This window comes from Polyodon spathula, unplaced genomic scaffold (assembly GCF_017654505.1).
Source record: "Polyodon spathula isolate WHYD16114869_AA unplaced genomic scaffold, ASM1765450v1 scaffolds_1422, whole genome shotgun sequence".
In the NCBI taxonomy this organism is placed as follows: Eukaryota; Metazoa; Chordata; class Actinopteri; order Acipenseriformes; family Polyodontidae; genus Polyodon; species Polyodon spathula.
In genome coordinates this window covers 469,699-496,856 of record NW_024472902.1, presented here as the reverse complement: position 1 = coordinate 496,856, position 27,158 = coordinate 469,699, and the positions used below count along the sequence as shown (strand labels likewise).

Below are 27,158 nucleotides of genomic sequence, written 5' to 3'. Positions count from 1 at the left end.
GAAGGACAAGGGGCGCGGCGCCTTTGAACTGTTATTTACAGCGTTGCCTGGCTACGGGCAACGTCACTTAGCAACTAGCTGACTTCACTAGCAACGAAGACGCTTCAGGAAGAACGGACCCATTGTTGGCTTGTTTTAGTTTCTTTCGATGTCATGGATGCGACAGCCAAGCCCCTGCGAATCCCTCCTGAAATGCGCATCTATGCAGAGCAGCACGGCCTCTTCGATTTGATGCAGGTGTGTTTCAGATAGTCGTGCTGGGCCCGCAGTTTATACTGGGTTTGCATTTTAATGCGACTCACAGTATACAGGTAAGGGAATTACCAGTCAAGCATGCTTCTGTAAAGCAAGCTCTGTGCTAGACTAGCCCCTGGACAGCGTGTAACAATGCATTCACTGTATCTTGATCGCTCTATAGACAGATTGTATTGTATTATTTTTTTTGTAAGAAGCGTTATTGAAGGCGGCTTTCCTCTCCACTGCTGTAGTATTATGTAAAGACACAGCCACTGTGCAGCCCTGTCGAGCGTGTTTATATAGAGACCGGTGTGGTGTCACACAATGACTTCATCGCGGTAAGGAGAGCCGTTTGGAAGCCCCTCGATGGAAGTTTTTCAGTGTGTCCACCGAGTGCATGTCTTCAGCGTTCACCTGCGTGGATTTGTCCACAGGCGATGGTGAAAAGACTGCTGGTGGACAAGCCAGAGGACCCCATAGACTACCTGATCGATCTCTTGAAGAACAACAGTATTGAAGGTAAGTCTCTGGTCCTCGTTATGAGCAAAGCGTCCAGTGGAAAACTATAAAATCTCTATTAATCGGTATGATTAGGCTGCTGTAAGTTACACTTTTCAAAAGGCTTGTCTTGTCATCCTGCTAGCCCTGCCAGGCTTGTCAGTCAATATTTTTCTGTCATGATTGAAAACTTACTTTTATAATGCAGCCTTTTTAACCCGACTTACAAATATAATTGTTTTGATCTATTTTATTTGCTTGTTTTTGAAATCTTACCATTGTATCATTCTTCATTTCCAGTATTCTTCAGTTTTTCTATGGTTATATCTGAATTTGATTATATCAGCTTGCCATTAAGAAATGACTGAGTGATTATTGACTGTCCCATTTAAAATATAGAGGCAAACAAATGCAGAAGAGAAACACAAAATAAAAATCACTTTGTACGATTGAAAGACCTCCTTATTCCTAAAAGCAACACCAGGTGGCACTGTTGTTCTGCCACAATACGTTCAGGCATGCAAAGGCTCGTCTGTGAAAAGCACTTGAAACTTTGTTACCATATTTTTAAAGCCCCTCCCCCCCCCTTTCTATCCAACCCTCTTGTTCATAAGCCCAATTTTAAATTCTGCACACGCTGCTTGTCCCGGTGTTGATAACATACAGAACCACCGTTTTCTGAAACTGTCATACACCACATTCTCCAGCAGGTGGTGCTCTCAGCTCTCAATTCGCTGTCCACGCTAACTAGAAGCCATGGAGATGTGACGCCCTGACCCTTTATTTGACAGATCTCAGCCTCTGAGGCCAATGTAAAGATACAATCTAATTTATTAAACAAACTGCACTGTATTTTTTTTTTTTTTAAATAATCCTTGCTACAAATCAAACAGTTCTGTCAACACAGATTGCCTGCAGCTCTTTGCATTAAGAGGCACACACTTTTCTGCAGGCTGATTTGGGTTGTTTTGAATCCCATTCTCTCCTTAGTTCCAAGGATTTTCGTGTTGGGTCCGCCAGCTTCTGGGAAAAGGACAGTGGTAAGTGTCATGATCTCTTATACTGTATTTGTAATTAACAAATGGGTTTGCTCAGGGTTGATAACGCATGCAGTATTTCCAGTGATACTTTCCAAAGAAAAGAATCTAATAGTACAGGCTCTTCCTGTCCTTGAACTCTTATCCTTTGCCAACAAAAAGGAAGGACCAGGAGTGGATTTCAAAACAATTCCATCTCTTGCAAACGTCTTTACCGAGGTGTTGCCAGAGAACAGCACATCCATTGTACAAAGAATGCATTTATTAATATCATGCTTACTGATTTTGAAGTGAAGCCAGGATTCTGTCATTGTTTTAGGGTCAGAGAACGATCTGCATTGCCGGCTGCATTAAACAGAACTAAATAGCAGCAGCTTCTAGGAGTCAGTGTCTTCCATTGCATAACCATATAGAGCAGTAGCTTGTGCAGCTAGTGTAGTACAGCAGTATGGAGAGCACACCCCTTGGTCTTATCGTTCTGGCACATGTGCTACATCTGGCACACCTGTGATGGGGATCCATGCCTGGGGCACCGCCTGGTACCACCGGAGCAGAGATGCAAACCGATCTGATTCCATGGCTCTGTGACTCTCTCCCTGCTGTAACCACTTGACAAACCTTTTTCTTCCTGTTAGGTGAAGCAGCTTTGCAAGCACCTCGGAGCCACCCGCATCAGCATGGAGAGCTTGCTGATGGAGGAGAGTGACCTGGTCAAGGAAGCCTTGGAGTACAAAACAAATGAACAGGTACCGTGCCAGCGCTGAGCAGCTTAACCCTCTGCACGGGCTCTCCCGATTGCTGCTGTGTCCGGGGGGCTCACAGAAATGCAACTGCTTTAAACCTGGATAGAATCTGCAGAGAGTTTTACTCAAAACCCATTTTCGATTTGTTTCTGAAATGCAGTATGTTTTATTTAATTTATCACAGTGTTTAGAGTTGCACAGAGATGTTTTACACTGTATTCCATTGATCATAATTTTTTTAAGATATATTTTTCCCCATGCTTAATGTGGTCAAAGTCGTTGGACACTTTTCTGGTGGTAGCCAAGAGAGATTTAAAAATTGGAAGAGAGTGACATTCAAGAAAATGAGTTCATTTGTCCTCATTAAAAACTTAAAGAAAATACATAAATAAATCATTCTAATAAGTAAAACGGTACATGTTTTTTTTGGAGGGAGTTCTGAATAGGAAATCATCTTCCACAGAGTGTTGTTTAAAAACTCCATCCCACATGTCCTGCCTTATTCTCCGCTGTCAGGGACACCTCAGGTCAGGTTGTAGTTGCAAGCCGAGCAGAGGCTTGGTTGCATGAACCTTTGAGGTGAGCGTTCAGGCAATTGCGTGATGACAGTGGCTGCTCTCCTGTCTTTGAATCTGCAAGCAGTGGATCGGAGATAGAAAAATGCGGGAGAAGCCAGTCCCGGTGGTTTAATTATTTTAATTATAACCCTCTTTCTGATTAAAAAAAAAAGGCATTAAAGGCTGCCCATTTGGGTTAATCTGATTAAAAACTGAGATAGAAAGAAAGATAAAAGGCCAAAGATGTCTGTGTTAATTAGGCTGCCGTTTGTGAGCTGGGAGTCTATTTGGAAGAGGCTGCTGTTTTCAGGTTTTTAATGCACGTTGATCACATTTCATTTTTGTGGCGCTGACTGGCCTCTTTTGCTTTTATTTGTTCCAGCAAGCTAACCCTCTAGAAATAGTTTTCCCATCTTCCATAATACCCGGTTCTCCTCTCTACTCTCCGGAGAGCGTTTGGGAACTCCTGAAAGTCATCCACGAGTGCTTTGTCTCAGTCCACTGTTCTCTGTCTCAAAACGCGTTTTAGGGTTGGTGAAGGCGTTTCAGTTTTAGGTACAGTCTGCAGTTTACATGGTTTTGTCAGCATGTCCCCTCAAGCTGTATAAATGCTTCATTTCAATTCATATTTGAAGTATCACAAAAGCACAAGCATTGTACAGAACAAAATGCGTTCATGTCGATTTTTTAAAATAAACCAAAAAAGAACTAAAAGAAAGAAAACGCTCAGATTCAGCCACGTCGGTAACATTTAAAGCTTTTTATAAAGCTAAAATACCAATGTAGAATAAATAGATGCATGGTATTCAGCAGTATTGCAGGAAGTGCAGAAGCCCTCACCATCGCCACTTAATGACTTGCTGTGCCTCATTAAAAGTTTAATAGCCTTGTATTTAAAGAACAAAAAGGGTCAGAAGAAAAGAAGCCCATGTAATATTTAAAAAGTCAGTCTGTGAAGGATGTGCTGAGTGCCCCGCCCCCTCCCCCGTGTGTCGGGCATGGGGGGGGGGGGGGGTAAGGGATTCCCCTCTTCCAAGGTGACACATCAAAGCAGCCCAGCAGACGCGCTCTGTCTCTGAAGCCAGCATGGAGCCCCTGCACTCCAACACAGCCTCAAAGACTGCAGAGCTCTCCCCTTACCACGCCGGTCAGCTTTTACCCTGCGGGACCCCCTGTCAGAAATAAAGAAATAAATTCAAATCCAATAGAAAAATCGCCTTGTTATTAGTTCACCTGCTTTGAGTGTTGTGGGGGTGGGGGGTGGTGGGTTGACATTTCTTTTGAAGTCAGGGTCTGAATATGAAACCTCTTATTTCGTTTCCTCATTTATTTGTTTCATATTTATTTATGTATTTCATGTGTGTGTGTGTGTGTGTGCGCTGTCTGTTTAGGAGATTCCCAGCATGCTGTGGATCAACCTGGTCCAGGAGCGCCTGTCAAAAAAGGATTGCATCAAACGGGTAAGACTTGAGCCTTTGAGAGAGAGGCCCCTGAACTCAGGGGCAGGGGTCCTGCAGTGCAGCTGGCTGCAGTATTGCAGCTTCATTATATACTGGGTGTGCTCTGTATCCAGCAACATCCAGGCTAAAGCTTGGGGGGGGGGGGGGGGGGGGGGGGTAATGAAGTGGAGGTGCTGCACCTACCAGCGGATTGTGTGTGTGTGTGTCTCAGTCTCAGTGTGTGTGTGTCAGTCTCAGTGTGTGTGTGTATGTCTCAGTGTGTGTGTGTCTCAGTCTCAGTGTGTGTGTGTGTGTGTGTCTCAGTGTGTGTGTGTGTGTGTGTGTGTGTGTGTGTGTGTGTGTGTGTGTGTGTGTGTGTGTGTGTGTGTGTGTGTGTGTGTGTGTGTGTGTGTGTGTGTGTGTGTGTGTGTGTGTGTGTGTCAGTGTGTGTGTGTGTGTGTGTGTGTGTGTGTGTGTGTGTCAGTGTGTGTGTGTGTGTGTGTGTGTGTCTCAGTGTGTGTGTGTGTGTGTGTGTGTGTCTCAGTGTGTGTGTGTGTGTGTGTGTGTGTGTGTGTGTGTGTGTGTGTGTGTGTGTGTGTGTGTGTGTGTGTGTGTGTGTGTGTGTGTGTGTGTGTGTGTGTGTGTGTGTGTGTGTGTGTGTGTGTGTGTGTGTGTGTGTGTGTGTGTGTCTCAGTGTGTGTGTGTGTGTGTGTGTGTCTCAGTGTGTGTGTCTCAGTGTGTGTGTGTGTGTCTCAGTGTGTGTGTGTGCTTGTTTATAGTGCTTGTTTGGTTTAAAAGTCCTAACAAGGAAAGAAACTCTGACAAAACCTACCATATGAGGACACAGGCCCAGTCCCTGTAATGTTTAACTAGATATTTCACCCTGTAGCTTTCATGATTGTATTATGTACTTAGAATGGCACACTTTTAAAGACATAACTAAACAGCAAACACTCCCTGTTAGAGTCGTGGGTTTCGATAACCTTGGTATACAAACCAGACTATTTGAATGATCTAATAGATGTGTTGAGAACGGCTTCTGTTTAGATCAGTAGAGAGTGCAAGAAATATTTCCAGTTCACAAGTTACCCGTTCCATTGCACAAGCACTTCAAAACACACACAGACAGCCAGCAGAATAATGTGCTCCACTGGTGAGCCGTGACTGGCAGCACACAGGCAGAGAGAGTGGGCTGATTGATTTGTTGCCCAGTGAGTGGCAGGGTGGTAAGGGACGGGTTATAGATTTATTAGGGGGCTAAGGAAAGGGAGGAGGGGAGTGTGCATATGTTAATCCGCTGGCTGAACGATGATCAAAGGCTGGAACAAGTCGAGCCCTGCTGCTTGCCTCGGGGCAAACACTGCTCTAACAGCCAGGCGTAGGTGCAAAGTAAACAGATAGTTAGAAAAATCAATACCCGGCAATTGGGTCTGGTAGACACGGGTGATGAAATGTGGGGAGATCTGTGGTTGGGAGAGGAGGGAGGGGAAGCAAGTGAACTGATGCTGAGGTTTTACTGCATACACACTGCAGGGTGGTGGACTAAATCACTGTAGTGCCCTTACAGGAAAAAACAAACAAGCAAACATTGAGATCCCATTATAATATTACCTAGAAGAAACCGGAGCAGACCCAGCTATATCATTGCCTACAATAGCCGCACACTGGATTGGGAACAAAAATTGATCCTGATACGGTAGTGCACTGGTCTTGCAATGAATCGCCACTGCCAATGCCATTCTGGCTGCCCTTTCCGCCACTGTTGCCACCTGCCAAGAACAATGGTAGTGCTGTTACTGCATTGTCACTGTAGATCATTGGGCTTTCGCAGTGGAAACTGGCAGGTGGTACCAACAGGCTACGGGCATTACGATTCTAAGACTGGCATAATAAAAGTGCTGTCCCTGCTTGAGACACGTGGGCGAGTGCAGTAACACTCAAATAGCCCTGCTGTCTTGTGCTTTCTCATACCCGGTTTCAGAGCTCTGCTGTGAATGCTCTCTCCCCAGTAGCATCTGCACACCCCTCCCGGTTTGTGAGACTGAAAGGGAGTGGATTGCACCAGCCGGGAGATATGACTAATGGGGAACTCACAATAGAAGTGTTTGAGGAGGAGCAGCTGCATGTTACACCAGTGCACACCTGCGTTCCCACAAGGACCGAAAGAAAGCATGCCCAGTCCCAAAGACCCCTAGTCTCTAATGCCTATAATGGATGCTGAAGACAGCTCTCCCAGGCAGTGCTCTAAAGTGTACCCATCCCTGCCACTCTGAGACTTTGAATGCCAACGCGTTGGCTCAATGCAGCAAACAGACTGAGTTGAGCAGACCTGCCAACCAATCAGCTCAGCTGTCTGTTTCAATAGAACGATATATCTCAAACTGACAGTGCTGGAGCTGAAGACTTACAGTTTGCAGATTGCATAAATGACTATACTTTCCCTTGGCATCCTTTAAGTTGAGTAGTTTATTTTTTTTTATTTTTTTTTAACTGGTAATGGATGTTTATCCCTTCAGGCAAAATATCTGAAGGTATTATTTTTTTTAATCTACATAAATGCAGGGAATTCATCAAGGAGAACCATCTCTCTCTCTCTCTCTGTAGCTGCAGAGAACATTGTCTGCTGACAAACCCCTGCAATCAGCTGCAGTTTTTGGGTGGGGGTCGTTCCAGTGCTGGGATCGGCCCACAGAGCTGCTCACAGAAATGATTCCATTGCAGACTGCAGGAAGACTGACACTTGCATTCACTTCATTAATGAAGAGTGCCCTTAAAAAGTTTACTCCATTGCAATTTAACAAAGTGTAATAAAGCAGGCTAATAAAAAAGAATACATGAAGTATGTTAGGATTGGAAAAGCAAGTGCAAGGAAATACTCTTATAAGGGTTGTCAGGTCTGTTTGGTTTACACATTAGTACCAGACCTGGGATCAATTCCAGTTCCAATTCCAATTCCAATTCCAATTCCAATTCCAGTTCCAGTTCCAATTCCAATTCCAATTCCAATTCCAATTCCAGTTCCAATTCCAGTTCCAGTTCCAGTTCCAATTCCAGTTCCAGTTCCAGTTCCAGTTCCAGTTCCAGTTCCAGTTCCGCAGGTCTGCCCTGCTCAGATAGAGCTACAGTTCTAATGTAATTGCAGTGAATTTCGAATGGTGCAATTACAACAACGGATTAGCACCCCTCTATCCTTCTCTTTTGCGTCTCTGTTCTTTTCGGGTATCTGCTTTCTCAGTCCGTGTATTTATCTCTGCCACGGCTGTATTCAGTTCACTGAAACACACAGCTGAATAGCTGAATACAGATCATCAAGGGTCTGTTAGTTAACTCGTACGAATTGTACAATCGCGACTCCTTATCCCAGCGACAAGAGATAAAAAAAAAAAAAAAGAACTACTTTGAAAATCACTTTTGATTTTTGAAGACTGCCGTGTTAGAAGTAGTCAGGGGTGCCGTTTTCAAACAAAACAAGGTGATCCGAGTGAAGCTGGAGCAGATGAATTATGTATTCTAATTAACAGCAACTCGACTAGACTGTCAGGCTGTGGCAGCTAGTTCTGCAGAAAGCAAACTGGCAAGATCATCATTACAAAGTTTGTTCTGTTTGTAAATGCATTTTTAATTTTCAATACTTTTCTAGTGAAGACTTCATTAAGGGTTATTTTGTGGTGTATTTATGAATGGGTGGTTGTTTGATGTCTTTCTTTTCATTTTAAAGTGTGAAGGACAGCATTTGGCATTAAGAACTTTTTAATGAAAACCTACTATATATATGTGTGTGTGTGTGTGTGTGTGTGTGTGTGTGTGTGTGTGTATATGTATATATATATATATATATATGCAGCAGCTCCTGGGGGAGCCACCTATAGAAGACATGTCTTTTTAATAGAAAAAAACACAAAGAGAATGTTTAGCTGATTAGCGCTGCGGTGACTAATCCCCTAATTGTGCAGTCGGGGGGCGCGGGCAGGAACAGAGCCGGGCTGCTGTACGCTAGGTGTAGGTCTCGCTCCACCTTGTACAGCCTTGCTCCCTGCTGCCTCCCCAGCCTGCTGTTCGCTCCCAGTGACATCTGCTCTGCGCTTGTCCCTCCTGTGATCGGGTACCCCAGTGCAGATGTTCCGGTCCCCGGGTCCTGCGCGAGCCAGGCAAGGCGGCCTTTTGATGTGTGATGAAACAGAGTGGAGCGAGCCACTGGGGGTGGGGGGGGGGGGGGCTCTGGCTCATTAGAATTTCAATCAGCGCGGCTCTCGTCTGGGCCCCGCCGCGCAGCTCTGAGGTGTCGAGGGCTGGAGATGATTCCCCCTCCCAGAAAATAATCAGAATAAAACAACCACCTTGATACAAATTCAAATTAAGAGCATATGAGAGCAAGACCAAGGACAACAACCCCCCCCCGCCCTCTCCTTTTTTTTCATGCCAAGGTTCTGTTATTTTTTTTTGGCTCTTATGGGAGACTGGAGCAGCCTGGCTTTACTGTGGTCTGATTATCATGGTGATTACAGAACTGAATTTTATAAATTGCAAAACATAACTGTGACTCCCCACTGCTAGCTGGGTTTCAAGAAGCACTGTTCTTGCCTTGTGCATTGATTCCCAGATAATTAAGAGGCACTTGAACCTGTCACCTTGCGCTGCACTGCACTTCACCGTTCCTCTCAAACACACAATCCTGCACACCACAGCCCAGCGATCTAATAGCAGAGGCATTTAAACCTGCAGCGAGGTATCCCTACCACGCTGCTGTTCGAATGCACACCATGTGGTTTTCACAACACTGGGCAGTATGTCCAGCTAAGGAGTCTGCTTCCAACACCAGAGATCAGAGTGTAGATTACTCACAGTGAAATCCCCGGTCTGATAGGGATCTGAACACAGTCCAGGCCAGCTGAGCACTTTGAATGACGGAGCGCGTGGGGCGGGATCAGGTAAAGCATGGAAAGATTAGCAGTTAAAGATCAAAGCGAAAAACAAAGGCAGATTTCAAACGAGTCCGGGAAGCCCAATAACGAACCGACAGCTCCTCTGATAATACTTAGATCTATAAATGTGTGTTTTATTTTTAAGATATTCATTGTAATAATAAGTTGGCCTTAACAAGCACTTGTGGGAGATGGCTTCTTTTTCCTTGTTTTTATTTTGTATCTTTCTGCTCTAAGCTCAGGGATTTAGGGGACTATTAGAGTGAATTTCCTTTTTTTTTTGTAGCTAATGAATGTTCTGCATAATATTTTCTTCCTTATGTTCTTTTTTTATGGATAAAAGCGAGAACTGGGGATCGGAACGAGAGAATTAGAAGCATCTTGACTCACTTAACCCTCCTAGTGCCATGTGAGGCAGGACAGATATTTTCATCTCTGCAGATATCTATGTGCATAAATATCATTAGATCATTTTCAAAACATATTGCTGTAGTCCTGCAGCTGTTTTGACCCAAGGCTATTTCATTTTTTCTTGCCTCCACTTCAGTTGTAACTGTTATCCTCGTCAATATTTTCAGCGTTGAAAACCGTTGCAAAATGCACCCACCCCTCTCAATACACTGAAACTGCCCCTGATCGTTATTAACTAGCTAGCGAGGAACTAGAAGGACCCTCAGTGCCTCAAGGTGTAGCCTGTGTAGAGATACCTGTTGCATTGATGCCATATTCAACAAGTCAGGTTGTTTTTCTCCTTGTATTCTGTGCTCAGGGCTGGGTTTTCGAAGGTTTTCCCAAGACCCGTGAGCAGGCTTTCCAACTGCAGGCAGCAGGCGTAGCGCCAGAGCATGTGGGTATGTGAAACGAATAGAGCCGTGGTTTGGGCATGCCGTTCTATTTGAACCTGTTCCCCACGTGCATGTGCATGCAAGAGGCTGAGGCTGCTTTCCTTGTCTCCCTGCTCAGTGCTGCTCGATGCCCCAGACACAGTCCTGATTGAGAGGAACCTGGGGAAGAGGATTGATCCCGTCACTGGAGGTAATCCTAGAGAGGCTTTGCCTTTGTTCATCCCACTGTTTTCTATGGCTTCCAATGTTTCCGAGCGATTTCGGGTCCAACGCATTGTTCTGCAAATCTGCCATCTGCCTTCTCTCTGGAGAATCCTATCAGAATTCCTTCTTCCATTCAGATCACGTGACAGTGTGACCTTTCAACTCTGCCTTTATGGATGTAGCGGATATGGGGCTAGCAGAGTTGAAAAGTCATAAAGTGACATTTGAGGCTACTCACTCTTTTGTAGTTTGCAAAAAAAAAAAAAAAAAAAAAGAGAACATCTGTATCGAAATCTCCAGGTTTTAAACTCAAGGCAGACAGAATGTGAACGAGTTTCTGTCACAGTTGCTAATGCAGAGTGTGCTAAGGAGGCTATTCTGTGTCTGAATACACCATAAAACTGATCTGGTGCCGTTTGATTGACTGCGCCATGCAGCAGGTGGGAACAAAGTGTGTCTGTGTTATTTTTTGGGTCTGATCCCCACCCGCGAGTTCCACGTGTTCCTCCCGCTCCCCAGATGTGTACCACACCTCCTTCAACTGGCCCAGCAGTGACCATGTGGAGAAGCGGCTGGTGGAGGCGTCTGGGATCTGGGAGTCTGAGACAGTCGCCCGTCTGCTGGAGTACCAGAGGCACCGCAAAGGACTGGAGAGCACCTACAGCACTGTCTCCAGAGTCATCAACGCAGACCAGCCCAGCATCGACGTCTTCTCACAGGGTAGGTCCTTTCACAGAGCCCCCTGGTCGTGCTGCAGTTACCAGCACTGACCCACACCCACTGATCACATAAGAGCAAAGCTTTTACCATGAGCTCCATTCCTAATGGTGGCGCTGCTCGGAATGGCTTACTGTTTGACTCAAAACACACATCAGGCATTTAGAGTTTAGTAGGAAATGCATTGTATTAATGTTCTATAAATAACCCCTTAAATCCGATTTCTAGGCCATGGGTATCGACAAGATCTGTTCTCACTCAGTTCAGCTTGATTTTGAGATCTTGAATACACAGGCATGCATGTACTGGATATACATTTATACAAACAAACAAGCAGATTTTCTTATTGAAAAGATGTTCTTGTCTTCTGCAATGCAGCTAATTCCTTTTCGGGAGTGTATACCATCTTCCTGGGGTTTTCTTAAGCTTTATTTTGATCCAGATTTTCCCGACGGACTTTGTCAAATAGGAGTTCAGCATCTTTCGTAGCCCTGTGCCGAACTTGATGCTGATCTCCTCTTGACTTTGGCGAGGGTCTCCTCCTGTTGCCTCGGTTTGCCTGGAGCGTGTGAGTTCTGTGTGGCTGGTGACCTCATTGAGGTTCTTCACAGCTGATAGACTCTGCAGCGTGCCGGCTTTGTTCTCAGCAGGGAGGCCCTGCTTTGAATCAAGCTTCTCTCCCTCTTCACTGACCCCTGCTGGTGGCTGCACTCGGTCAGCCGTGACAAAGGGAGTGCTTTGCTTCTCCATCAACCTGCCCTTCGCCTTATTGCTTGGGATGGTTAGCCCAAGGCGAAGCCAAAGGCTAAGTGCCTCCCAGGTGGGCTGAAACTAGGATAAACAGCAGTCACAGAGGCTAGTAAAGACATTTGAAAGGCAATCTCTACGTTTATTTTTTCTTTCTTTATTTGTTTCATTTGTGAATTCCCGGCTCTGTATGCAGCCTATTTGCCTTAGGTGATGATCTGCATAATGTTTACCGGCAGTGCTGGAAACTCAAAACGCTACCCAGCCAGAGAGATGAGCTGCTCCCAGTCTGTAACACTGTATGTCAGACGGCATGCCTCTACCTGCTTCCAGGGCTGTGGTATTAAGGTGTCAGTTTTGCTGTTTGTAATGGGATGTCAGCACAACTCAATCGAGTCTCTGTCGGACCACTCCAGGCCTTATACAGTGCACAGTGTGATCATGTGATGCTTCCCATGGTTCCTTAGCATAACGCTGCAGCCAGCGTCTAGTCCTAATATTTTTGAATTCATTGGCCACAGCTTTTTATGTGATGTGTAGTGTACAGCCAAGTAGACTTAGTTTCTGATCTCCACTGGTAACACAGATGTTTAAAAAAACAGAGATATTTAAGACTCTGCATGTAACTTTAAGAGCAACCTTGTGTTTACCGTGTGATTTGTTAACGCGAGGTTTGGGGGGCATGCTGTCGTGGTGCGATTTTATAATGAATCTCTTTTGATTTACTGATTACATTAAATGAAAAAAAAAGAGTTTCCTTATTAACTATTCATGATTTATGATTGAGATACAAACTGCGATAAAGCAGCCGCCTTGAATATTGATTATTGTTAATTAAAAATGCACTTTGCTTTGTGGTTCCAAGTTACGTCTGACTTCTCTTTCCTTTTCCCTGCGTTTCATTATATATATATATATAATTTCTTTTTTAAACATTGGAGTTTTACACTACTGCTTGAGGTTTGGTACACCAATTAGCAGGGAGACCATACAGGGAGTCATTAGTGCTAATTAGCCTGTGGTTAATTACTATACATTAAAGGATCACATGGCAGAAGCGTATTGTTGAGGAGAAGCCTGATTGCAAGCAGCTGTTAACTTGCTTGAGAGGGTCACGCTACAAACAAACCCTCCCCTGGAACAGAGAGCAAGGCTTTCAGGATTAATTGATTGCCTATTTTATTTTCAGATTAGCCAGCTCTCTGTTTATTTTTCGTCTGTTACATTGCTAATGGATTTTGTGATTAAAAGGTGACGGATTAACAGAGAGGCTAGAGGGTTCTGTTTATCCACGAGGCAGGGTTGGTGCACTCTGTAAACTTGCCCCTGTGCTGCCAGCGTGCCATGGCTCCTGCACTGTAGGGAATACGATTCAAGGGTAAGAGGGCAGTGTTGTCCCCAGTGCCCATTTGAGTTTACCCACGTGACATACCTATTAATCCACAACCTTGTACACACAGACAGTGCAGCTGTGGCAAAAGGTTTTATTCACAGGTAGAGTTTGGGAGGCTGATATGCTGAACAGTCATTCTGTCGACCCAAGATCAGATTAAACTCCTGTTTAAACTCCCCTGCAATGTCAGTTAGGTTATATAGTCCGGTCCTGTTACCAGCAAGGCAGAGTATGGACAAAACACGGCAAGACACAATCAAGAAATAATCTAAAACGTGAATCACACAGACCCTGCAACAGTCAGCAGGTGCAAAGTCACAGCGGGTTGCAATTCCTGTGTCTTCTGTGAGCTAAAGCAGTTGCATCTTCAAGTTCAAACCAGGAGCTTTTATTTTTTGTTTTTGTTCTCGTGGGGGGCACATGGTTGATCATCCTGCTTATTTGTCTCCCCAAACAGTCCTCACCTTTGTCCTGAGCCGGCATCGATCCGTAGCCCCGCACACTCCACGGATCCTCCTGCACGGACCCCCAGCCAGTGGGAAGAGTCTCCAGGCAGCACTAATAGCTCAGAAATACAACATTGTTAACAGTAAGCCCTCAATTACAGCAGCTCCTTCTCTTCTGTCTCTCCAGTATCGATCCCCCCATCTTGCCACTCTGTCAGTCAGCAAATGTAATCTGTACCGCTGTGTCAGTGCTTGTTTTATGTGTGGCTCTCTTGTGCTCATTAAACAAGGGGCCAGCACCTCTGGATACTTTTAAGTATTTATTGGGACTGGTGATACAGCTTTTCTGAACAGCCGCTCTCTGCAAACTTGATTTAATCGATTCTTAAAGAATCATTGCATTGCACTTACGAAGGACCTTTATTTTCTCCAAGCATGCCGTGTCTGTTATCAACCACATCCCCACTGAGACCCAGCTCCAGACCTCTCCGATTCAAACACACTGTCAACTACACACTCCCCTCACACCAGGTCTGGATAATGGAATGCAGGGGTGGCTGTGTGTCTCCAATGAAATACCCTTTTTTTTTAATGTCCTATTCGCTTTCATTTGGCTGTTCCATCTGCCTTTCGTAACCCCCACAACACTGGAACAGGTCAAGCTTGTCTTGTATTCTGTTTACCTTTTCGTTCTAGAGGGCACATTGGGTATGCTGTTTCTTTAAACTTTAATGCATCTTTTCCCTTTCTTCCCTGGTAGTTTGCTGTGGGCAGGTTCTGAAGGCAGTGGCAGCAGATGAAACAAGCCAGGGAGAGCTCATTAAGCCCTGCCTGGAAACCGGACAACAAGGTACAGCCGTGTCTTGCAGCAGAATGCACACTGAAGCTGATCACAGGGCTGCTTTTGCAATGCTAAACTGCATACTGCTGACCACAATAGGGTGAGGTCCTTTTAACGACTTCAGCACCACAGGATCTTACATGGTAACCTTTAATTAATACATGCAGGTAGCACCCAGTGTTGTTTTTAAATGAATAGTAGACCATTCCATAACTTTCAACAGCAAATCATAAGATACACAGTATTGCAGTTATAAAAAGAAGCGTGCATGCATTCGTGGGGGTAGAAACCTTTTGTTAGAAATTCAAACTGCTGTTGTAACATGCATACACGTATGCTATAACACACAAAGGCTTAGCGATAGGGTTAAACAAAATAACCCTTTAAGACAACTGTACGTCAGTGTAATCTACTCCAGAATGCTTCTCAGGCACTGTGCATTCTCCTTCGCCGGCTGTGGTTACAGCATTCTGCATTGCCCAGTGCGGGAGCCTGCGGCGGCTCAGCGGCATTGCCCAGTGCGGGAGCCTGCGGCGGCTCAGCGGCATTGCCCAGTGCGGGAGCCTGCGGCGGCTCAGCGGCATTGCCCAGTGCGGGAGCCTGCGGCGGCTCAGCGGCATTGCCCAGTGCGGGAGCCTGCGGCGGCTCAGCGGCATCGCCCAGTGCGGGAGCCTGCGGCGGCTCAGCGGCATGCGGGAGCCTGCCCAGTGCGGGAGCCTGCGCGGGCCCAGTGCGGAAGCCTGCGGCGGCACAGCGGCATCGCCCCGTGCGGGAGCCTGCGGCGGCTCAGCGGCATCGCCCAGTCTCTCTGTCTCGCTTTTTTGTATCCTGTACAAATGTATACAGAGCATATTAGCAGGTTTCTATGCGTTGATGCAGATGTAGTTACAGCACATGCATTCAGTCACGCCCATTGTATATAAACGAATGTGCAAGTCTCTCAACGCTCAAGTGTTTTCAGAGCCACAATATTTCACAATAACATTTTTGCTGAAGGCAGCTAACGATGAAGCTTTTGGTTTAGAAGCAATTTATTCAAAGAGCGCTAATGTTACTGGTCACAAATGGTGTAGAGGTATTCCTTGGGGTGTTCCTCGGCTCTCCTGTGCCCCGTTTTCTAGCAGTTTTGTGCTTTTAACATCACAGCTGAAATGTAAACAGCTTCGCAGGGGGCACAGTCTTTAAGTGTCTGCTGGGAAAGCAGCGAGCGAGTCGCAGCTCTGGCTTAATGAAATAATAATGCGCATGAAAATCAGATCCTTTCCATTTAATCTGAGGGCGATGACAATTCCTCGTCTCAGTTTACATGCAAATTACTTTGTCAAGGCTTTCCTCGGAGATTAGGCAGAGCCATTTTTTTTCTGTAAATGAACATTTTATTGGTGCAGAGACATTTATCTGTGTTATTTAAAAAAAAAAAAAAAATCTACATTTTATTTTTAGTACAGTAGGCTTATGGATTCCTATAAAATAAAATCTCTGGGCTGTTTGACAGCTAAACCCACTGAGCCAGTCTTTCACTCCAACCACTAGGCCACTACTTCCCAGTCCGTCAGCACTAACAAGGCTGAACTACTTCCCAGTCCATCAGCTCTACCCAGTAGGCCACACTGCCTCCCGGTCCCTATGCCTTACCCATAGGCCACGCAGCTTCCCATTCCCGTGGCTGTAACCACTAAGCTACACTGCCAAGCAGCCATGAGCTGAAATTTAGTTGAAAGCTGTTTCGTTTTGCGGCAGCCCCATCACAAGCGGTTAGTTACAACGGACCCACTCCAGAGACCTAGGATGGATGCCAATCACTGTGCGACTTGCCTGAAGCAACTTCTTATTAATTTAATAAACATCCCGCAGCTCTGAGGCGTGTAAAGACTTGCTGCTGGTGTGTGCAGAGTTCAGGTCTAATCAGATGTGTGCCCCACTCCAGCACAAGCAGAAGGAAGGGTCTCTGGTAGTGAGGTTGTGGCGTGCTGCTGCCTCTGCCCTCTGGACGTGACATGCAAGCGTCTGGTCTGCTATATAGGCTGCACGCTCTCGTTTCATTTTTGGTGCAGCTCATGCATTTTAACTGTCTGGCCTCCGAACGTTGTGGATTTATGAGATCAATAAGCGGTCTAACAATGACAGGACTGCATTCTTCCTAATGCTAGTCTAGTTATGAAAAAAAGAAAAACAAGTTATGAAAAAAAAAACCTGAAGAAAAAAGTGTCTGTTTTTTTTTTTTGCCCAGAAGCTGTAGGAGTTTTGAGATTAGTAGAAATGTAAATTATATTCCGATTAAAGGTTTATTTTATTAGTTTCATTTTACTTCTTTTTTAAATTTGTTTTACTAATCAGGTAGTAAAAAAAAAAGAGCCTCTCTTGTCTGAATTGTTGGCTCACAGTCCACAGGGAGTTCCCAGCGCTGTTTGCAGACCTCTCTCTCTCTCTCTCTCTCTCTCTGTCTCTCTCTCTCTCTCTGCCAGTGTCAGTGTGCGAAGCTCCAGGCAGAGAGCTCTCTGCCTTAAATAATTTACAAGTTGATTAATAGACTCACATGGGTATAATTAGGAAAGGGAGAGACGGCGGGTAGTGTAACCAGTACAGTGCTTAAGGGAATTAGAGACCAGAATTATTAAGAAAAGAAAATAAAAAAAAACAGTGTTATATAAAAAAAAAAAAAAGAGAGCAAGCAAGAGAAGCGCTTTCCAGGGCTGCAAGGCTTTTGAAGCCGGTTCTAGAGGAGCTCGAAGCCACAGCTCTTTTGAAGTGGAAATTGGACAGTTTGGATCCATCGACTTTAATTTTTCACAAGCTCCAGGGACCCCTTATTGAAAATAAATTCCACTTTCTTTCTTTCTCAGAATATCTATATATTGCAAAGTTTTTTTGTTTTTTTTTAAGTATGCACGTATAGCTGCCCCAGAGCCAGACTGACACTGTGCAGATGTATATACATCTAAATGCAGCAGCCTGTGCATGGGTGGCTCAGTATATGCGTGTGTATATCTGCAATACTTTTATTGATGTAGGATTGTTTTTACAATACAAATTCTCACCTCAAATTTTCAGATCAGTCCACAGCTTGCATTTTTTTCAGCCTAAACTACTAATACATTAGAATTTACACTAATACATTAGAATTTACCAATGATTTTGTACATTTGAAGTCCTAATTTTAAAATCCAAATATTTCCATCAGACTGTGCTTTGTGTACCAAATGCTGTATCCGTGAATTTCTTCCCCCTCCTGACACATTTAAACCACTAGGTGGCGATAGTGAAGTTAAAATAATGACGGTGGGGTTGGTTGATTTATTTCTTTATGGTTTTAGTCTGGAATAACAGAAGTAGATAGCAGTATATAGTGTGTGGATGTATACAAAAAGGTTTAACAATATAAAATTATTTATTTCAGGATGTTTTGGACAATAGCCCTTCTTCAGCTGCGTAGAAAGAAAAAAGAAGTCCAAAATGACCTGAAATAAATGATTTTTTAAAATTTTAAAAAACTTTTCATTTTCTATATATATATATATATATATATATATATATATATATATATATATATATATATATATATATATATATATATATGTATATGAAATATGTATAAGGTGCAAAAAAACATTACCTGCATAGGTTGATGGCATAAAGCACACCTTCTCCTCACAGCCTGCAGAGGGCGCTGATGGTGTGTGTGTTTGTTATTTTCAGTGCCTGACAGCGTGGTGCTGAAGATCCTGACTGAGAGCCTCAGTAGGCTGGACTGCACCACCCGCGGCTGGGTCCTGCATGGCTGCCCTCGCAACCTGGAGCAGGCAGAGAAGCTCAACAGTGCCGGCTTCACACCAAACAGGTGGGCCTCACTTCTAGCGCTCTCTGTATATATGAGAAGTATAGCCAAGCTGTTTCAGGGCGTCTGCAGCGGATCTGAGTGGTTCGGAGTTTGGTAGCTCCTCCAGGTGATTTTATTTTTTCACTGTCAGAATTCACCTGGCATTATCTGATACTGCAGAACCCTAGTGGTCGGGCTCTCTTTGACTACTTCCTCGTACCAGAGAAATCACGACACGAGCAGGGATGGGACTCCTACTGCATAGCAGTTTCACCCATTCCAGGTTTTACTACAGACTGGATTAGCCACAGTGTGCAGGTAACAAGCTCAGGTGTGCTTTACTAGATTCAGAGTAAAACTAGGAGTGGATCAGGTTTTTGGAAATTATAATACCCATGCTTTACTTTGAAGAAACATTAAGAAAAAAATAATGTTAATCTTAACATTAGCAGGATCTGGAACAAAACCTGCACAGCACAGCGATCCTGATAGCGCATTGGTTAGCATTATAGACAGGGGATAAATATACAACTTGGGTCTCAAGTGACTTCAGTGCGGCACTTTTCACCAGCGCTTAACTCATTAAAAAAAAAAAAACAATGTGCATACCAGTGTGGAAAATAAAAGCTTATTTTAAGCATCGCAATGCTGCAAGAGACTCTTAATGGCTCCAGGCGGTTTATTCACAGCATCAGCAGCATGGCAAGAGAAAAGAAGCCCCTCCAGCCACAGCTTTAACCCTGGGAATTGAAGCAGAAAAGCAGCCTGATGATCTCGGGTCGGCTCTAATTGGATTCTGGATAAATAAGGACTCCGGGGGACTCCAGTGGGACCAGAGATGCATCTGATTGAAACAGACAAAAAGAACGAAGGATAGAAAGTGGAAAAGCCTCACGCTGGAGAGCCAGCTCAGACCGCTGGACAGTGACATATCATTCTGCCACAGGTTTCCATTGCGGGAATGCTACTTGATATTTTCTGCATGTCGCACCCCGAATAATCATAATGCATTCCCAACCCCAAACCGCTGTATACATACTGCTTTGTGATTACACGCGCCAGCCTGCCTCTGGAGAGAGGATATCGCAGGGCTGATTGGGGTTTGTGTGGGATGTGCTTGAGAATCAGGTGATGTGGAGATGGTAAACAGAATCAGCGAAGAGCTGTATGGAAGACGAAATTTTCATTGGGATATAAGGGATCTGAGTTGGGTCTGTTCAGTGGTATCTGTGATGGGACTCTCTGATTGGGGTCTATTAAGAGGCTTATGGGATTGAGTCCTGAGATTAGGGGGCGATCGAGAGGTATAGGCTGAGAATAAGGACCAGCTAAGAGGTATTACTGGGGGCCTTTCCCTCACTGTGGTTAGGTGGGTTAACAGGGATTTGCCTGCTAGTGCAGAGGCAGAGTTCTGTGGATAGCGGAGAGGGCAGCGCAGGTTAATTAGTCCATTACAGGAAGGCTCAGCTCAGAGCTGTTTAAACAACGAGGTGCAAGCTGGGGCTTAGTCCTCATTACTCCAGCTAAAGGAGCACCAACGACCCTGCGAGCTGCCATTTACAGGGAGTTTGTCAGGCGTGGAGGGGAATATTCATCACAAGAGAATCGGGGGGGGTTATTATCACCTGAGCCAAGCGGTGCTCTGATTATCCAAACTGCCTGAGCAGGTAGGTTCAGATCTCCCACTCAGATTACCCAAACCCAAACGACCTGATCACATGCTCAGATTATCTGCCTCTGGAATCTCGCCTGCCTTGGTAGTGGATGATCAGATCTGGGTTTCAAAAACAAGGGCACTAGGTTTGACCACAGAGGCCAGGGATTGGGCAGTATAGGCTTGAGTCATGTGGCACAGCTGCCAAATACATTACATTTCAAACACTGCTTAAGAATGAAAACAAATGCTCAGCTCAGTTCAGGATGGGTTAGATCTCAAAGAGCAGGTTGCTCTTGTAATCGTAAGCTTGCATCACAAGCACAATTATTTATACACCCAGGGGCTCTAGGACAAATTACATTTTGAACTCTAAATAAGATACAGTAACCTTTGCACATTTCAGCCTGGAGTGAGGGGCAGCAGCTGCTATTGCAGGCTGGATACCGCCCATCCACTGCTCTCCCTGAGGCTCCATGGTATTGATACAGCAGAGATCCGTCTGAATTGTGATAGCTCAAACTTTAAACAGACGCTCCATCACAGCACTCAGGTGGTGAAAATCAACATTGCCAACTAAATCATGCGCTGGTGAGCTTCGGCACGTTAATATTGAGAGGGCGTGGGCTCAATCCTTGCCTTGGATTGGTTCAGCTTTGAACCTCACAGCAGTGCATAGGATAGACAGGCTGTGTGGTCGGGTCTTAGTTGATCAAATCCTGCAGAAATGGTCATTTTATAAAATATATCAAAGTTATAAATCAGTATTTTAGGCGATTGAATAAAGCCAAAGGTTGGCACTGGAGCTACTTAGTAGGGCAGCTTGTAGCGTTAATGCCGAACGTTCATCTATTGCAAGCCTTTGATCATCCTGCAGTTCACAGGTCAGTGCTTTGCCGGTTTGGCACGAGGAACGGCTCAGCTGACTGGGCAAGCGACCACAGGCCTCTCACATAGTCTACACCACAATCTCCACCACAATGAACATACAGCAACAGACAGCTCACTCAGCAGGAATGGATAAACCCCATAGAAAACAATGCCAGTACTGCTAGCAGGGGCAAATACTGAAGAAACCGGAGTGTTTTTGGACGCTGTTTTTGGACTGTGGGCAGACAGGTTTGTTAGTAAAGAAGTGAACCTTGCAAGTCGTTTTCCCATAAAGTGGTCCAATCAACCCAGCTGTGAAAGCATGTAAAATGAAGGGCATGACTCTGACCAGTTTACCCTCCTTTACAAGGAGGTCCGCTGATTCATTTAATGCTGTAACAGTGCCCTGTGAGTCTGAATAGTTTTGGCAAAAGCCTATAACCTCTGGACCCACATCAGATGCCCACCTCATCCAACTGGAGATGTCCACACTGGGACCCTCGCTGCCCCCACTCTCTTTTATTAACAATAATTAGACTTGTCGAACTAATAGAGGGAATCGACTCTAATTACCCTGCGGAAAGCCCCAATTATACCATTAACATCCCTCAGTGTGGAGCTAATGGCGAGAGACCTAATTTGCATAGCATTAGCTTAATTGAGCCGGAGGCCTGTGGTCTGCTAGCGCTACACAATAGAGAGATAATGTTACTGATGGGATGGCGATGGTCGGGTGGCAGCTATTTTACCTGACAGCTTTATTAATTAACAGCTATCTGGTTACTTGGACTTTAAAACAGATAAATAAATAAATCAACAACGCCACTGTGTGCCAACACATGTGGTGCAACGGGCCGTGCGTCAGGAGCCGGGGGTGCGTGCCTTCAGAAGGTCTCTATACCCATTGAAATCCTCCCTGCCTAACTGTGTGGCTTTCATATCCTCTGGACAAAACACTTCTATTAACCCCAGCCATTAAAAACGAGAGTTGCTGCTTTACCTGTTTGTAAGGAGTGTTTGTAAGGAGTGGCAGGCTGTCAGGACGCTATGTTAGGTCCTTGTCAGGTCTCGAGACAGACCGCAATTGAAGCAGTTAACCCTCCACCACACCCTGGTAAGCCCTGATAAATCCGGAGTGGAATGGCCCTCCAGGACCGAGACTGGACACCCCCGGGCTAGAGCGTTGGACTTTTGAGTAGCTTGCTAACGTCCTGGTCTGGAACTTTGAACAATAAGATATATCCCAGAAATGTTAGGAATATATATCCCTTAGTACCATTGCAGCCTTTCACTTCAGCCCAAAGTGTAATGCGTCGTAAAGGTTAAGCAAAGAGCATGCGGGTCCAGGGGCTGCGTTAAGGCACTGTGTGGAGCTCGTGTGCTTCTGTCACTTCCCACAAACACATGGGAAATATCCTAAGATAAGAGCCAGGTGGGAAGCCACGTCGTCCCTTTCCCCCCTCTGCCTCTGTACTGGCTGTACTAGACTGTCTATCAGTCAGCGTTACGCATTTGTGCAGACCGTGTTTCCACGGCAGTGCTAGCATTACCCCTTGATGAGGACAGCCCACGCTTGTTAGTGGAGGCTTTGAATAATATAAATAAACCAGGTAGCCAGAACCGAGGTGCTTTTGTTATGGAAAAACCGCCATTTGATCCTATTAAAAAACAACACGCAGAAAAGAAGCACCTTTAGATCACTCCCCATCAGATAACGAACGCTGCCTGTCCTCCAGTTTCCTCCTTTGCATACCTGCCTGATCCCCTTTCAAAAAGCCGATCAGTCATTTGGAGATATTAGTAATGAAGCTGAGATGGGTCAGGGAGATACCGTCAGGCAAGACCGTCACACATCCACCATTATTTATTGAACCCATGTTGCTGATATTGGGTTTCATGTCAAACCACTGAAGCGAAAGGAGTGTTGCAGTAAAGGGTCGTTCTAGCTACACTGACACTGTACGAACAGAAAGCGATATGAAACCCTAATTCCAGTGCAGAGTGGTGGCTAAACTGCTCCTCAAGGAGAGAAACAGCCCTGTGCCAGTAAAAGAACTCTCTGCTGCCATCCTGCTACTTGCTAGCAATTCCATTCACACAAAGTGTGTGCTACATACAGCAGGTGTTTCTTGTTTGTGTTTCATCCCCATCAAGCCTTTAGGATAGGTCTAATTAAGCTCATGCTGGAAGCTGCATGGATCAATCTCAGTGTCAGCAGGTAGATTGCAGTGGGCAATCAATAGGTTAAATTTGCCCCCTCTACAGCCCCTCGTCAGCTAGCCCGCTGTCGGAGGGGAGAACCAATGGCAGCCCATCCTCTCCTCCCTCCCACCCACTGCCAGTCTTTAACTACACTGCAGCTTGGCTGGGCTTCTGCTTGTTACAGCCGCAACACGAGTGCAAACAATGGAAGTCTTTGAGAACAATGAAATATGCATGGCTATCCGTGACGGGCAGATAAAGTAGAACAATTAGCTGCGTTATCCTAGAGAGTTGTGAGCAATCGACAGCTTTGCCCTGCCTCCCTGCCTAGCTATGTTCCCTCTACCCCCTCTCTCTCTCTCTCTCTTTCTCTATTAGTTAAGTGTATTTTTTGTGTCTGTATCCCATCAAATCAAGCAACACTTCCTCTAATTGGTTTATAAATAATAGAGCCAGGCCCGCATTATAAATTAATCGCCAGTAAACATCGCAGGGGCTGTCTGTAAAGAATCTATCTCTCATTAATTTCTTAATTTCGGGAGATGGAACGGAGGGGGGGGGGTGATCGGATGAACCGAGCCACGAAGATCGCCTCGGGCTGGGAAGGGGGGATAGTTAAAGAAAAATGAAAGAGGAAAGACATCGTTAGTTCTTGTTAATGGATGGCAGAAATTCAAGGACACCTCCCTCACCCCCCCCCCCCCCAAAAAAAAAAAAAAAAAAAATGGTGCAAATGAGTGACAGGCGCTTGTCTGCTCCTTCAGTCATCTGTCTGAAAACATCAAGCTGTCAAGTAAACAGAACAGAGCAAATTCATTCTTATGACCACCCCTTCTTCCAAAATATTTCTTTTCTTCAGCTGGGCCTATGAATATTTCATATTGAGGGGCATAAATATTAATTCTAATAGCTTTGCACAGTATTTATTATTTATTTTTTTATGACAAATATTAATAAAAAATTCAGAAGCCCCCCCCTCCAAACACTTTAGAAAAGTGAGGCTGAGAGCCAGCTTCCTGTGACACTCGTCACACACACACATAATTATTGGTGGAACAGATCAATAGACAGACTTGACAGGTATAGACAGTGCAGGTAAAGACAGCAGTCACTCAATGAAGAAGCCCAACTCACAAGTGCCTGAGTCTCACGTGATTTCTCCAGGAGTGGAAATAAGGCAATGGTCTCTTTGATTGTCAGTCTGTACCCCACGCTGTACAGACCACATGAATATTTACCAGCGAAGATCTCACTGAAACGACACATTTAGACTGCAAGAGGGCTTGTAAAGGTTTAGCATTTAAAATAGAAGAGGCTTTGATGTCGTTAAAATGTTCTTAGTTTCAAGCTACCCTGCTTTCTGGTTCACTTTCGCATTGCAATCATCATTGTTCCAATGGGTTGTTACCAAGTGCTTTCGATAAAACAAAATAGATATATTATTGAAGTTGGGCAGTTTTTAAATTAATGTGTCATTAAAAAATTCAGTTCTGTTTTATCAAAACTTTTAACTCCCCTCAACTATGAAAAGCAGTTTGTGTCTGTCGGGATAGGCAAGGCACTGAAATCTTCAGGAATTTCTAATCACGCTGAGATGAAGTTTGTCATTGTATAACAAGTTAATGTAATGGTAACGGAACGAATGCTAAAGCAGACAGGTGTAAGGCATGGCAATTTTTTTCATTTCTCTTCAGAGTGTTTTTCTTGGATATGCCTGACGAGGTCGCTGTGGAGAGGGTGACGTTCAGAATGACTGACCCCGTCACAGGCCAAAGGTAAGGCAGGATGATTTCATTTACTTTTTAATGAAGTGGTCTTCAACTGGTACTGCATCTTGAAAAGAAAAAATACCTACACCCCAAAATCATACAAGGGTGCACAGGCAGCTAATGTGGTGGTGCGTCCCTCTCCTCTCCTCTCTTCAGGTACCACTCCTTGTACAAGGCAGCCCCCAGCCAGCAGATCCAGGAGAGGCTGCAGATGAACCCGCGGGACTCAGCTGAGAGGCTGCAGCGGCGTCTGGACCGGTACCGAACCAACCTCCCGGAGCTGCAGGAGCTGTACAGCGACGCCGTCTACGTCAACGCTGACCAGGACCCCCACGCCATCTTCGAGCTGCTGGAGAGCCACATTGTTAACCGGCTTCCCAGGCCCATCTCCCACAGGTGGACTGCGAGCTCCTCGGACTGAGCCGGGCGTAGGGACAGACAGGGAGAGGACACACACACACACACACACACACACACACACACAGGGCTTTTACTCCATTCCTATATGGTCTGTTTGCTACAGTAAGGCTGTTTCATGCAAAACACTTAATTGCTTTTTTCTTGCTATTAGTATTTCACAAAATTTGAGTTAATTTGCAAGTACTTTGGAATTCCAGGCACTGCTTGTAAACCGTTTCTCCTGTCAGTTTTTTTTTCTTTCATTAAATTTTTTATTTTAGAACGACAGAAATGTACTTTTTTTTTTAAAATCTATATGGTAAGCTACTCTTGCAGCGAATAAACAAAATGTATCAAACATGGATTTCGTTTTTTTGTACAAAAGTGGCAAAAGCACATCCGACCTTTTCTGTCAACTCTAGCAAGTCTCTGCGGAGGCACTGTTGGATCAAGCATGTCCAGGACAGCCCTAACTCCCACAGGACAGCAGCTCTGCCACTGCCTTTACTGCTCTGCTCATGCATTTCAACCACTTCCACACCTACACTAACGTTAGCCTGCTTTCTGCCTGCCTAGCTATTCCCCTATTCACCAGAACAGAACCCTGGTTAATTAGAAGTTTGTTTAATTAATGTAGCAGTAAAATGCAGGCTGCTCCTGCCCTGTTGTGGGTATGTATTAGTTCCACCCCAGTGGTCTCATCGACACTGCAGGAGCCCCACTCTGCTACACGCAGCCGCGGGTCAGTGGCCATCTCCCACTGGGCCTGGAGAGTTGAGTGTAATGGTTAGAGCATCGTGTTAACAGCCTTGTTCAACTCCCCTTAGCCTACAACCCACTTAATTACTGCAAATGAGTGACAGGATATGCATGCCTTTTGAATACTTTAATAAAAAATGATTCATTTAAAAAGAAAAAGATTTATGTGAAATCTCTGTTGCTGTATTAAAGTGTATATATATATATATATATATATATATATATATATATATATATATATATATATATATATATATATATATAATATATATAGACACACACACACACACACATACATATACAATGTATGTTCTTAAACCAGAAACAGCCTCCATGCTCTTTTGCAATCCTGCTGTAATTTATGTATTAGACAAGGTTGGGTTTTTAAATAATTTGGGGGAATCTGATGTTTTAATAATTTAATGTTGAAATGTCCTGGCTGGGGAAAATGTTTCGCTCTTGGGAGATGAAATACCATTCAAATTGCAAGGCTTTATTCTGCATAACAAACAAAGGGAAATTTAACAATGACATTTAGCAAAAGTGTTTTTCAAAAGCGCGCGAGTGGTATTGCTCCCCACCCTCCAGACAAGTGTGATCTTGAGTCTCTGTTCTGAAAGGACTGATCGCTACACCAAAGCATAAGATTTAAACCTGCAGGGTCCCGTTCAATTGATCTAAAACACTGACAGCTCTAATCACAGCACTGTTTCAATATTAACACCAAATCTGAAATTTAGCTTCCTTTTAAAAGTATAAAAAAAATAAAATATAATTCACACTCCCTGTTAAAGAGATGCTGGTTTTCTTTTAATGATTTAAACTGCGGCACAGACCCTGTTATCTCAAGTGAACTGGTTGAGTGCATTTCCGAGCACACAAATACAAACACTGCAGCACAACCGAAAAATAAAACACAACGGTTGCTTGTACTGAGAAAGGACCGTTGAGTGAGCGCTAACATTTCTGTTATCCCTCAACCCAGCCAGGAGGATCGCTCCCTATTAAAGAAAACACGAGGTTATCAATAAAACACACTATCCTTTCTTCAGCCAACACGCT

The 27,158-nt window shown here is 44.7% G+C and overlaps 1 protein-coding gene across 3 annotated transcripts; it reads left to right on the top strand.

Moving 5' to 3' along the window:
• The first annotated feature begins 69 nt into the window (after positions 1-69).
• Positions 70-26,206, top strand: ak8 (adenylate kinase 8). Of its 3 annotated transcripts, none has more exons than XM_041242809.1 (13): positions 70-237; positions 672-756; positions 1,726-1,775; positions 2,408-2,518; positions 4,464-4,532; positions 10,203-10,284; positions 10,397-10,468; positions 11,002-11,202; positions 13,797-13,928; positions 14,546-14,635; positions 18,323-18,464; positions 24,864-24,944; positions 25,095-26,206. In XM_041242809.1, the coding sequence occupies exons 1-13, from the start codon at positions 154-156 to the stop codon at positions 25,357-25,359; spliced, it is 1,464 nt and encodes a 487-aa protein (XP_041098743.1). In that variant the 5' UTR covers positions 70-153; the 3' UTR covers positions 25,360-26,206. The 3 variants fall into 3 exon arrangements, with proteins under 3 accessions (XP_041098743.1, XP_041098744.1, XP_041098745.1); XM_041242811.1 differs by having other exon boundaries at positions 157-311; XM_041242810.1 differs by lacking the exon at positions 4,464-4,532.
• Positions 26,207-27,158: the final 952 nt, after the last annotated feature.